At 36.8% G+C, this 14,650-nt stretch overlaps 1 protein-coding gene across 3 annotated transcripts in view; it reads left to right on the forward strand.

Annotated features, from left to right (window-relative positions):
- Positions 1-14,650, forward strand: part of LOC118189454 (cytochrome P450 2J1-like) — a 35,972-nt gene that overhangs the window by 12,058 nt on the left and 9,264 nt on the right. For all 3 annotated transcript variants that reach the window (XM_035360054.2, XM_085822795.1, XM_085822794.1), the window contains exons 2-4: positions 1,464-1,850; positions 6,828-7,161; positions 9,159-9,358. In XM_035360054.2, coding sequence (XP_035215945.2) covers positions 1,493-1,850; positions 6,828-7,161; positions 9,159-9,358 — 892 coding nt within the window. In that variant the 5' untranslated portion in view covers positions 1,464-1,492. The remainder of the gene's footprint in view (positions 1-1,463; positions 1,851-6,827; positions 7,162-9,158; positions 9,359-14,650) is intronic.

A 14,650-nucleotide genomic window follows, 5' to 3' on the forward strand; every position in this document is an offset into this window, starting at 1 on the left:
GTAATGAATGCAACGTAACGCAACGTATGTAATCTGTCCGAACGAAATGTCTGTCCTAATGAAATGTAAGGAAAATGCAGTAAGCCACTAGTCATGCCAATAGCGCATGCTAATACGTCAAGTCACGTCATGGTAAATGTATTTTATATGCTCTGTCTTTGTATATGATTTATCTTTGTATATGATTTATATTTGTATATGATTTATGTGCTCTGTCTTTATATATGAGAGGTATTATATGCATGTTTACCTATATGTCTAATGTTTATGTTACTATTATGTTCATGTCTCATGAAAAAGTAACGAAGCCCTTGTAATCAAACAAATAGCTGTAAGAAGGCCCCAACGAGCCTAATGCCTTTGTATGGCCCTGGGGCCTGGGCGGCTGGATGTCAGTGCACCAGAAGGGATGCCCTTTTCCCTATTGGTCGGCACAACTGCAAGTGCGGAGAATTAGACGTTTGGTTTCGGCGTCGAGCGCGGGAGGTTTGAGCGACCCTATGGGGTGTAATTCTAGATAGTTGCGGGTCCTGGACTACACCCGAGTAGTCTTTTGCAAAGTCGTGCGGAAGTCCAGGGCTTGCAGTCACCTGTCACCTGGAATACTGCTCCTGGTACGTAGCAATAGTCTGTCAACAATATGTAATAATGCCATTATCAATACTGCCTTAGACTTTCCCAGTTTGCAAATGCAGTGATGACCCTTGTTAGCCCATGTAATTTTCTATACATACAACTACAAATACAGAGGCTCTGACAAGCGGATGGGAGAATATCCTCGGAGGGCGCTTTTGGTCAGTGGGACCGTCCTCGGGATACACCGGGCGCTGGTTTCGGCGCCCCATGCGAGACCCTCGTGTAGCCCTCAAGTTCGACTATAGATACTGGTGGACGTGGCGCTACACCAATTAACCGTATGGTAAAGGGGTGGTGCCACGTCCTCCGTCGCATGTCGCATGCCATACTGCTCCATCTGCCATACTGCTATTATAGGAATCCGCTGTGCCCCTGTTTTCCTCCATCTGCCCCTGTTTGCAATATTCTTTTTCTGGACAGTTCTGGAATTCGGACGATACCCGAGTTAGTCAATGAAAGCCGTCCGGGTGTCCGGACCCTGCTCTCCCCTGTCACCTGCTATACTACTCAGAACAAGAACCCTACGACTATCACATGTTTCTCTCCTAGCAAAATTTTGTGAAGGTAAAAAGTTCAAAATTTAAGCAGATGTCAGCCAAGCTTTACTTGTATACATTACTTTAATTCTTCGCCTCTAAAAAACGGTTATTACAAATTACTGTTTCCACTCGCTAAGTAAAGACAGAATTTGCACTCTTCACTAAATAATATTAAAGATATGAAAAATGAGTTATTTTCCTTCGCTTCCCAAACGGACAGAATTTTTCGTAAACCTTATATATTTGTAAGTCATTTCCGTGTTTGATGGTGAATATATTTTTTTCCAGGTTTTGCTTATACTATCCGAAAGTCCAAGATGATTTCTGATTATGTTCAAAGTGTTTTGAATGCCTCTCCTTACTCACTTACAGTCACTGCAATAGCTGTTCTTTTATGGCTCATATATTACGCCACAACAAACAGAGGATTACCACCAGGACCCAGCGGAGTTCCTATATTGGGTATTTATCCATTTCTGAAGAATGATAATTTGCATCTTCAGTTGGATAATTATGCTAGGAAGTATGGAGACATCTTCAGCTTCAGAGTGGCTGGTAAACTATTTATCAACCTGGGAAGTGTGAAAGCTGTACGTGAAGCCCATATTGCTAATTCCGAGTACTTTAGCGAAAGATCCACCGATTTCAATGGATTAACTCCTTTGTTTGGTGATGGTAATTATGTTCCAGATTTCATTTTCTTGCTTTTCATTTTTTTCCAAGCAATAGAATAACATTTTGACTGTATATATAAATACTGAAGAAATATAGTTATTATAGGTGCGGACATATCTTTCTAAGAACATCATTGCTGAATTTGTGCAACTATTTTTCCTATTACGAAGCTGGCAGATACACAGTCATCTCTCACTTATTTGACATCAAAGGCATCAATGGCAAAAATATATAAGAAAGACCTTAGTAAAAGCTGAGATCATTTTAGAATTCCAGAATTATTACATGCTAAACGACAATTTCGTTTTATCAAACTTGAATCATAATTTTGATTAATTTCTATATTATAGCATATTAGAAATAGAAATTCGTATATGTTATACATAAATTAATTTAATATGCATAAATAGTTTCTGTAAGCAGTTATATCTTCTAAAAATGTTGTTAGTATTATTTTTTACTCTTGTTATAGCGTGTGGAAAAATAGACCTTTTTCTGGTTCGTTAAGCAATTTGTAATACACGACTTTAATCGGGTCAAAATAACTCGAGGGTTTTGCACCACATTAAGGCACCCACTCAAAGTTGTTTTTGTGACATTTCGCAAAAAATGTCATGAAACACTATTCCAGATTCTCGCACACGTTAATTAACTAAGTAATTAAAAATTATCAATATCTTATAATTTTTTAAATAAACAGTTGTTTACTTAACACATCGAAGAAAAATTGGTCAAGATTTTGCTGTTTTCACCTTATGTATTTCTTGGTCTAGCAAAGGAGATAGCATTAGCACTTAAAAGACACTGCTGGCCATTAAAATTGCAACACCATGATGAAAAGAAAATACAAAAAGATATTTATTGTACGTAAACAGTATGGCATAAAGACAAAATTATTAACTTTGTAAACAGTTTTGGGGTTTACAGGGGTGTGAAATCAGTAGAAACAGCTACCACTCCCCGTCAGATAAAACGGCCCGTACCCCGTTATTCATGGAGTCGAAATGGGCTTCAATGACAGAAACGGACAATTCATTCCATGCTGCTTCAAGTCTATGCCATACTTCATCAATCGTATTAGCTGGAGAGGGATGGCAGGCCAGTCTCTCAGCAGCCCATGGCCACATGTTTTCAATGGGTGATAGATCTGAAGACCGTGCATGCAAGGAAAGCAGTCGAATACCCTGTGTATTGAGGAAGGTCAGAACACGGCTTGCAACATATGGGCTAGCATTGTTTTGCTGGAAGATATCCATTTGGCAGGTCTCGAAGATAGGGCACAACCACTAGACGTAAAATGTCAGAAATGTACCGATCTCGGTTCCAATTACCGTCGATCCGAACTAGGGATGTGCGTGTCGTGTACCCAGTGGCTGCCCAAACCATCACACCAAGTGCACGGTCTCTGTGAGGATATCGAATGCAAGCAGGCGACGTGCGGTCTCCGCGGAGCCCCCAGACACGTATATGGCCATCAGAATACTTCAAGCAGACACGGGACTCGTCTGAAAAGGCGAAGTTGTGTGACTCTTGTATCCAGCTTTGTCGTTCGGGGCACCAGAGTCGCCGTCTTTCTCTATGCTGCACTGTCAAGAAAAGCGGAAGTAATGGGCGCCATGCTGATAGTTCACGCTGCTGGAAACGTCGACATATCGTGCGACAGGATACTCAGCGCGCTGCAAACATACCCATTTTCTGACTAATGGTACGTTAAGTAATTATACGATTTTTCAGGGCTGACCTCACAATATGTCTATCCTTTGTGACGTTAGTCAGGGCGGAGCGTTGAGATTCTGCATGCCGTTCAGTATAACCCTCAGCAATCCATTGATTCCATACTCCTATGACAGTGGTTGGATGTCGACTAGTGTGACAAGTGATATCGCGGAACGATAATCCACACTCTCGATAGGCAACGATCCTGCCTCTATCGAATTCAGACATTTGATGGTAAGCATTTGTTATTATTCGAGGCATAATACGTTACTGAGCAAACTCCGACCTTCCGAATGGAAAATCCACTACGCAACTTTTCTTTTATGCAGCGCTTCAGATGTCGTTTCTTCCTCTTGCGCCGTCTAAATGCGCTGAAATACTATTCATTTGCATATGCCAACCTCTTCTTCCTTTTATGTGATTTTGACATTCTTCAGATCATTCCTTCCTGGTGTTGCAATTTTAAAAGCCAGCAGAGAATTTTTTGCAAGCCTTGTTCAAGGCTACATAGTGAAATAAATCCACAGATAGGAGAAAGGGTGTCGAATGTAATAATTCTATTTTCTCTTTTTTAAAAAAAAAAAAAAAAAAAAAAAGATAACTTGAATATTTTATCTCGAAGAAGTTCCTGTCTTGTCCAACGAAATTTTTTTCAACCTGTGTTTTATTTATTTATTTAATTATTTTTACTGAATGCTTCGGAAGTAACTTTCTCGGTTTATAGGGAATTCAGTTTACGCATAGTAAAATAAGAAATATAGCCGCTTGAAAGAAATAATTGTTGCAACTTTTGCTTCCAAGTGATCAGGGGAACGTAATGCATTGAATAATTGAGTTTTTATTACATATTTACGCAAATCTCATTAATTTGCGATGAAACAATATCCTAGCAATATTTCCATATCATATGGCTTTATTATTTTGAACAGGAAATTTTAAATGTAAGTCTCATGTTTAACTTATTAGGAATACATTTTTAAACTTGTAAAGTTGCGCGCTTCCAACCTGCACGCAACAAAGTGGTGACTGCTGAGAACTATAGTGGTGACTCCTGGAAATAGACCAAAGTCTTGAGAAGGGTTTAAATCCCTTTTTATTCAACTTTAGAAATTACAAATGCGTGCTCTTGACGCTCACAAACTACGCCGACCCGGCGGTAAAATAAAAATAAGAAACTGAAAGGAGATAATAACAAGTCACTAACTACGAGGCTCTCTAAACGTAACTAACCTCACCGCGTTCTAAAATACCGCTGATAATTCAGCAAACTCTGAATATTACGTTGAAAGATTAACAATTTGCCGAGGCAAGCTCACAGGCCGAAATGCGTGGTTCTTCAATTTCTAACTAGCCACCTCCACACTCGTGAAGCAAGAAAGCACACCTTCGAACTCGTTTCCTTTCTATTTAACTCAGAATACTTCCGCTGATAATTTGAATCCTTGCGCGTTCTACTAAAATTTACATACACTGTCATTGGCAATTCCAGGGGAAAGTAAGGCTTGACAGGAAAGATAGTTTAACTCTTTCGCATCGAGAGACGACCAAATCTGTTTTCAACAAACATCGAAAACGCCCGTGTTTACGAATTTGTCTTGGAATAGTTTTCCTTTCCCCCTTGCTGCTCTTGGAGGTTTTTCTACGGTTTCTTCCATTGTGTGCAGTTTCGCCTTAGGGCCGGATTGCACCTGCGAACGTCATTGCACCTGCGAACGTCAATAGCTTTCCGTATTTCTCCTTTATTTGCTTCAAAAGAATGATTGACATGTCTTTTAACAACTCGCGAAACCAATGAGCCATACACTAACGTGGAGGGGAAAGAACTAGGTAGAAAATAAACGAGGCGTTGGGGCGGTTTGACGTTGGCTGAATGAACGGGCGCTACGGGCGGCTTCGATGCGAAAGAGTTAAACTTACAATAAATGTTAGTTAAAATAAATATAAACCCTACAAACTATAGCAAACTGTTTAACTTAAATTTCTTTCAGATGTTAAACAGAAATATGCGTACAAAGACTAGACTGCAATTTCTATTTAATCTTATAATTTTTATATTTTTTAATTTTAAATACTATTTTTAACTACTTAAGAGTAGTAAACACTTCGAGATACTGGATTGTAGTATAATATACCAAAATTAAATATGGCTAGTGACATCATAGGCTGCGTAAGCAAGATAGTAGAGGTGAACAATGAAACGCGGAAAAGATAAGACGTGTTTGAACATGTCTGAGATCGACACTGGAACAAGCATCGTGGATTTCTGTCAGTGATACCCTAGCTTTGAAAAATATAACAGCGGCTATAAAATAAAGCACCGAACGAATTTGAAGTTATTTTGCAAACTTGCGCGAATCTACGAATGAAAATTATAACATACTGGGCAACATGTTCACGAAAATGCAGCCCAATCTTTTAACTGAATTTATGAAGAACGTTTCCGGGGTGGATGGTATTCCATTGAAGACAGTTCAATGTGGTAGGCTTACAAAGTCTCATAATAAAAAAAAAGCAATGTTGCTTAGAAAGAACAACAAAAAAAGTTAACACGTACAAAGATGCTTTGGCCCATTTACTGAAAAGGATCCATTGTGCACGCCCAGAAGACTCTGTGGCGGGAACTTGGTTATTCGCTCCATGGTAATGCCCCCGCCCTTCTTGTGAAGCAATTTATGACCTGTGAAGGAGCTATAATCCTCAACCATCAGCTGTGCTCATCTAATCTTGCTTCCGTAGATTTCTCTGTACCAGCCATTAAAGAGAGCAATTTTCGAAAATTCTAGACATTCAAAGCCATATTGGGAAAGTTCTTCCTGCTGTTCTGAAAGAATGTTTTTCCCGGCAGTTTTCAAGATTTATACAGCCGTCGTCAATCTTTCATTGAACATGACCGATTTTACTTCAAACAAACATAAAATGATTTTCCTGGTTTAGATAACGACAATTTGTTTATATTCAATCTTAATCAGGAAATGATGGTACCTGATTTAGGTTGAATTATTTATTTATATAACCTTAGAATTTTGTTCTGATACCTTATATTAAATTTTCAGATTTTAATATTTGTAGCGTAGTTATCAGAAATTCACAAAAACGCTTAAGTTGTTTATACTAATATTTAGCCATAATTTAGATTATATATTCCATTTCAATTAATTAAGTTCTGCAGTACTTCATGATTAATATTATTTCTTTCATTTTCGATAACATCTTATAATATATGATTATGGATATGTTTCAAGTCATGAAATTTCTTTATAGGTGTCTTTTTTAGCAACGGTGAAGCATGGAAGACTCTTCGAAAATTCTTCCTTAATACCTTCAAAGATATTGGTTTGAAATCCATGAAATATAACATGACAGGTCCTGTGTATGATACCATTGATTCCACCATCAAAGACCTGCGTAGCCTAAATGGTGAACCTGTCGATATTGTTGAGACTGTGAATAACAAATTCATGAATACGGCGCGTTGCACATTCTTCGGAGAAGATGGTATCTCCATGGAGCAGTTTCGTAAATTAATTGAACATTACATAATTACGATTGAAATCTTGACTGGAAGTTATACTCTTCTTTATGGAACTATAGCAAAGTAATTTTTAGTTTTAAATTCATTCTTAATCAACGAATATTGAGTATGTTGAGTCACTTGAGTATGTTTCAATGAAAGTGTAGCATTTAATTAAAACTTAGTATCCAAGTAGTAAACAAAGGAGTTAACGCGAAGTTCGCTCAAACCTTTTACCGGTGTAACAGTTTAAATACCGGAAACTGTAATGCAAATTCGAATAATGCAATCTTATCTGAGCTAGTTAGCATACCAACGTGGCCTCGGGATGCAGAATCATGCTCTGTCTTACAGTCCGAAAATCTCGCTTTATATACTCTTGAACTAATTTCCATTCTGTTAGGAAAACATCCAAGGTTTTGAAGATACCATGAAATTTTGTTAGTGTAAAAAGGTATTCAAAAAATTATTTTGTACTAATTTGTAAAAATTTACTTCATCGTACTGATTCTCTGCAACTGTCGGCAAACGTGCGGATGAACGGGACTCAATGACATTTCCGCACGGTTGCCGACAGTTATGTATTTTGCAAAGCTTTCCTCCGAGTATGTGATAGAATTGAAGCCTGCAACTTCTGGAGTTATATAAGAGATTACTTTTATATAACTTCTTCTTTATTGCTCCAGCAGGAAAAAGGCCACTTAATGTTACAAAGAATTATCGCATTTTCCCGTTAGAGTATCATGATGATTTATGAGATTCATGAGAATATCATGATTTTTAAAATATTTTTTTTAAATTTACATAGGTTAGCTCGTTCAGTAAATAGTTGAAAGATCCTTAGTTTGAATGCTGAGAGATTATTTTTCATTTTTTTCCGTCATCTAGAAACCTAGAGTTTGGGTAATTCGCCGCTATTGGATTTGCCCCTGCAGTTGCATTTCAAATGGAGGAGAAAATAAATAATTACCACAATCCTCTATGGGTTTTCTTCTGATTTGAGTGATTAGGAAATCCCACAGCAACTGCGAGATGCATGGTTTGAAGACCAGGAAGTGCATAGGAGATTTTCCATGTTTCTAATTTTGAATAAACGTAATGTTCTCTATACTGCCGCATGATAGTGAGCTTCGTAACGACGAGTATGCCTTTATCTCTTCATGAAACTTATAATTGGCCCTAGTCTTTGAGAGATGAAATGTAATTTTATCAGGACTTATATTCCTCTTGACTTGCTTTGGAAACATGAACTGTCCTGACTCGGAACAGGAAGCTTACTCAAGCTATGTTCAATAAATTGTGAAGTAGACACTACAAGCAGGAAGGGTATACAAAACCCTTTATTTTTCTATCTTTACAGGTATTTCCGGAACTTCGGAATACAGAGACCAACCACTTGTGGTCTAAACGTAAGAATATAAAACTACTAACTAAAACTCTAACTAAAACTAACTTCGAATTAGTATACAAGTGCCTAGCAATAAGATTGGCCGTTATTTAACAAAGTCCGTATGTAGTACAGAGAGCTGCTAAAACTACGATACGTTTGAAATTATCAAGAGGACTAAACCTCTGGCCTTGAAGTCAACCAGCAACCGAGTGAAAAATTACTATGGCAAGCGACCTGCTTCTAATAACTCCTTCCTCTCTCTTGTTTGGCAAAAAGCCACAACTTAAGTACTTGGCGTTAGCAAGATAAATTTGCATAAATAAGTTAAAGCTTTTAATTCTGGCCGGAAGTAGAAAATAAGAAGTGATAGTAAAGATTTAAAATAAAATAAACTTTAGTAAAACTTAGGATCCTTACAATTTCAGTGGACCTTCTCTAAAACGAACATCCATGATTTCAGATAATTTAGGTATTTTGTGGAAGTGGTCGTCTTAGAGACTTGAATGTTCAGTACCGATAGTTATTTATGTTCTCACAAATAATGGTTACTTTTGAAATTGGTTTCTACGATTTCATATTAGTATTAATAAAGTTGCTATATTCAGTATATGGTCAGACTTGGGACATCTTATGTTTACCAACGCTGCATCAGATATCCAAATTTTAAATTATTTTTGTTTTCACTTTTCAGGTATTTCGTCATGCCATTCAGTTCCGGTTGTCGCGCATCCGTTGCCTCCCAGAAACAAATGGAAGATATCATATTCGAAGTCATAGAACACCACGAGAAGACCCTGGATGAAAATCACAACCGGAACATAATCGATGCTTATCTGAAAGAACGAAACGAGCGAAGGCGGAAGGGCGATCACACTGCTAAGTATTTTACAAGTACTGTGATATTTCGTTGTTTAGGTTTTATTTAGTTACCTTTCCATTGAGTTCTTTCTTATTCTCTTTCTTCGATTACGATACTTTCTGAAAGTAAAAGCTAATGCAAATTTTGCGGCAAGCTTTACAACTAAGATGTAATCTTAACGGGAGCAAATGCTCTGAAATACTACCTTCCAGCAGCAAAAAACACTCGAAGAGTAGGAATTTAGAACTACCAAACCAATGAATGTATCAGGAAAAATTAAGAAGCTGTTCGATTTGTTCAACCCTCCCCAGAATTATTTCGAACATACTCAGAAAACTGCAAAGTGCGGGTGAATTGCCCCTGTAAAATAAGCTTCAAGTTTACACTAAATGCTTCTCCTCGAGTTGACGGAGCCACATCTGCATCAAGGAAGGTTTTCTTCTTTTTCTTAGTTCTTTGGCTAAGGTGTCGGTGGAGTTTGGTATATGTTAGAAAAGAAGCTGATTCCAGTTCCCAATCCAAAGTTTGTTGTCGTATCTGTGTAGTTTTTTGCTTGCTGAAATCATGTCTTAGTCTTCAGCATACCTGCAAGTATCGCTTATCGAAGTTGTATAATTTAACTTTTTTTAATTGTATTAACCAAAAGTCATGGCTAATAAAATTTTGTGTTATTTTCTACTTTGAATTTGATCTTGTCTTTAAACTATTTTGTGACTTATTTATCAAATATTTACAGAAGCCAAACTCGGAAGTCATTAAACTTCTCTGCTTAGAGTCAATTGTTAGGTTTTAGGACAAGCAGCTTCGAGTTAGCTCAACACCTTCGAAGTTATGAGCTTAAAACCGCTCAGCCGTTAGTAGAGTTTTGTTTTATTTAATCAGTTTCTTTTCTGCGTTTCTCATGAAGTAGATATTGGTCGTTGTTGCAGAAAGTTTCAAATTGTGGGATGTAGAATCTTAAGTTCAGATTTCACCTTGCTGTTTATTTCCACACATGTTGTTTTAAGGCTGCACAAATATATTCAGCTTTTTCTTATGACACACATGTTCTTTGAAGGTTTGCCGGTTTGCGAAAATAAACCATGTTTTTAAATTTCAAGTATTAGTCGCATACAGATGTTTTACATGGAATAGATTTGCTAGAACTTGATCGAAAGTTTCGTTGAACAACAGGTATAGGAAACTACAGATTAAGAGCTGTTGAAGAACAATAAGTAGTGATGTAGATACCAGTCCATCTCCAATTAATCACCAGGTAATGCTTCTATGCACTAAACATTTCGAGAACAGTAATTTAACGGCTGCTGTGAGCATCCGCACTGATGCCCATCCACAATGGACGACAGAGGTGCCATCTGCACTCTCCAGTGGGCCTCTCAAGAACAAATATCTCTATCAACTCCAGTACTGTTTCAAGAAATGGTTAGGTTATTTATATTTACACTGCTGCCTTGGTACACTATTACTTGGTATATTAACCTTTTGAAGACGGGATGGCCATTATAGTTGCCATAGAGTTCTCTCTTTGAAAAGACGGGGTTGTCCACTTTAGTTGCCATATACTGTTACCCCCCCCCCATTTTCAAGGCTGAAAAGTGGGGTGAAATGTCAAATTTGACGTGCCTAGGGTTTTAACCACTTATCTCTTTCAAAGGTCTTCCTTTTGCGACATAGATGCACCCCTCTGAGAATCTATTAAACTACACACAAGAATCTTTGTTGCAAATAGGAGGTGATTTCTTAAAAGGGGGAAAGCATTCAGTTCAAGATTCCTCGTCCTTTGGTAGCTTTTACTGCTACCAAAGCCCCCGGCCTCAAAAGGTTAATCACGCTAATTCGTTCTTAATTTTGGAGTAATACAAAACACTCAATCCTGAAACAATATAGTTCTTATTATAGTCATTATTATAATCCTAAATACTGCCCTAATACAAATATTTTTGAATAAATAATACAATATTAATGCTATTAATAATGTGTAGAATAAAATGGTAATAAATACAGTTTAAAAGCATATTCATTTAAGAATTATTGTAGCAGTTCAACAGTACTTTTAGTAATAGCAGTTTAATGTTCTTTTATGTTACTTTGATACGTTTATATCTTCACTTCCTCCTTTGTTCATGATATTGCTGATTTTCAAGATTAAGGCTGGAATTTTAATTGTGACTTTTAAATACCCATTCAATATTTTAAGAATGTTCTAGATGCAATTTTCTTGGTCATTGAACATTGGCAAGACCGAATAGTCTGCAAGTATTAGTATAAGAAATATTTCTGTCGAAGAAATATATAGGCAAGGGGCCATAACCTTTTACAAACGGGATGAGAAACGATTTGAATCTTCTGGATCTTCTTAGTTTCGCTGAAACTTATTGGAAGAAATCACGTGTTCTCCTTTCTGGCGCGAAGTCTTATTCTTGTTGCCAGTTCATCTACATTTTCATCTCTTTAATAGCATTATCTTGAACATGGAATCTTTTCAGATAAAATGGAAATCTCCCATGACCTGTAATTAACTGATTCAAGTCAGTGTCATTGTTAATATTCATATTTTCCTTAGAAACAAAAATCTTCATGAATATATTAGTTTTAGCAGAGTTTTCCCATTAAGTCCGCCATTTATCTACAATGTCACACTTCATAATGTTAATGCATCTTCTCCTGGAAGCTTGTACATCGACAGTTTCCATATCATTACTCACTGTTGCCTCCTTTGCTAAGACATCCGCCCTCTCATTGCCCAAACAACCAATATGGGCGTTAACCCAATTAAAATTCAATTGATGCCTTACCTCCAATTGTATCACCAATTTTTTAATAATTTGAATATTTAAATTTTGCTGCTCGGGGTCAGAGAGTGCAGGGATTATCCTTCTGTATATGCTACTGGGTATCGTGTGAGGATTCTGCTTGGATAGATGTCAAATTGTGTTTTATTTGCAGGGGTTGCTGGATAATGTTGGCGGGGAAGTACGAGTAGTTTTGTTCGAAATGATCTGGAATGACCAATTTTCCACTTAGTTCTACACTGCTTTAGTTATAGAACTTTAATACTTGCTCTCTGCTATAATGGTGAGCTGAATTAGAATTATATTTGTCATTTAAATCTACAGTGTCGTTGAATAATAATAAGAAATTCATCTTCATTTGCTCGACAACCTGGGTGGGCCCTGACCTTCTCCATAAAACTTTGCTTTTGGCATTTGCCTTCAGGTGTTTTACCTTTAGAATGTTTAAGTCTTTTTCAATGCAATCTATCCATCTCACTGGGAGTTTACTCCTAGGTCTGGTTCCCATGAGCTTTGCCAGAAAGACTTTTTGCCAACACTGATCTTCATGCTCTGGTGAGATTATCTATAGCTCTAAATTAGATCTTCTCCACGATCCATTCACTTGGACTCCAGCAAGTATTCAGCGCAAAATCCTTCTCTCAAAAATTCCCAAAGCTTCCTCACCCACCCAAGCTAACAATAGCATATTACATTTTGCTAAATTCTAAAATGCAGGATGTCAACTGCTTATCCGCATTCGCATATCACTTCCAAGTTTCATTCTAATGTCTTTCATTGTATTTCTTATATACATATATATTTGGAAATGTATATTGCTTTCCTAACAGCTCTGTAAATTTCGTGAATACGAATTTATCAAAACTTGCTTTTTAAAAGATTAGAGATATGTGATTATCAACAGAAGATCTTCAAGCAATACACTTATGTGTAATAAAAAATGCTACAGGCTATCTGACACCTTTATTTACCTTTATTATGCGGTCAATATAAGAGTGAGAACGCAGTTGGTTTCTTTTCTACAATACTATCTCTCATTTTGTACACATCGTGGATAGCTTGTCAGATCTTGAGAATTGAGGGATTGATTAGTTTATTAAGGCAAAGCTCACGCTATAACTGCTCTTGGGATCATGCAATGGTCCTTTAGACAACATAAATGAGTTTAAAAAATTTTTTTCGTCCCGCTTTATGGAAAGGGGACCGGTCTCGCCTAGAAACCAGCGCCCGTCTAGAGCATTTAAGACTACACATTTGCTTATTTATCTTTACTTTGCTGAAATGTATCTCAACGTAACCCAAATTGCAGTTTATACTAGTAAATTACTGAACAACTAATGAAGTAAGTAATATTTGCATAAACACGCATTTTTAATTATAAATAAATTTAAAACAGGAAACAAAAAAGTATGAGACAAAAAGTAACTAATAATGCACTAAATTACTTGCATAAAACTATGAAATGTTTTAAAAAATTATGTTTAAAACTAAGAAAATTATATGTAAAAATAAAATAAATTAAGATGCATACAATTATTTTACTATGAACTAGAAGCATGAGAAAAGCGACCGCTAAGAGAAGCATAATAAAAACGCAACTGTGAGTGTTTTTCAGTGTGCTTTGTGTCTCTGTAAAAAATAAGAAATGTTTTCCCTATATCAAAAGCTCCATAAATCCTCATCTTTGAAGCCACTCAAGTTAAGATATTGTGCAACTGTTTACAGCAGTGATCCGAAAGCAATAAACACAACTGCAAAAATCTCGCAACTGCGTCATCTGATACTTTCTTCGATGTCCCAGAGGGGCGGTGGTTTCATACTGAAACCGCAATGAAAACATTCAAAATTAAAAGGGTTCCATTACTTTTTGTGAACTAAGGACATTTCATTACTCATTGATGCCTGCTTATAAAATATATTGTGGAAAAATTAAAAATTTTTGGGGTTTTTTTTTTTTTTTTTTTTTTTTTTTTTTTTGGTTTTAAAATGGGTCAAAAAGAGGAGTGTGCAAAAGAAGATATTTTTGAATGATTCGTATCAATTAATGGATGCCCAGAAAGGTTTGGTGCTGCCATCTGTTATCAGCTTTAAGAAGTAATTTAATTTTAACAGCGGTTTCGAGAAAAAAAAAAATTTCTAAATTTAAAAAAATGTTGAAAATGCAGTTTCAAGGCGAAACCACCGCCCCTGAAAGGGTTAAACGGCGACTGGGGATTAAGGGAACCAGTCGCCAAATCCTGGTGGTGACGAATTATCTTTAACCACCTTTTAGATCGGGTGCCGCTGCCATTAGGTTATTTTTAAGGAGATGTAAAAAATGTGCAGTGCTCTTTCGGGCATCCGAACCCTCGACGACCCGAATACGCGCCGAGTGTGCTACGGTTACATCCCGAAGGCTTGCTGAAAGGAAGAAAAAAAGAGGCTTTATAACCTAATGTAAATTTCGTTTAGATTTTTCCGAGCTTTCTTTACCTCGTACTTTGTTTTATTTCAAAATTTTCTCTCCAAAAGTAACGTCCGTTTATATTGCTT

The sequence above is a fragment of the Stegodyphus dumicola genome, chromosome 8 (genome assembly GCF_044657685.1).
Source record: "Stegodyphus dumicola isolate Sdum_Otavi_A_Nest chromosome 8, ASM4465768v1".
In the NCBI taxonomy this organism is placed as follows: Eukaryota; Metazoa; Arthropoda; class Arachnida; order Araneae; family Eresidae; genus Stegodyphus; species Stegodyphus dumicola.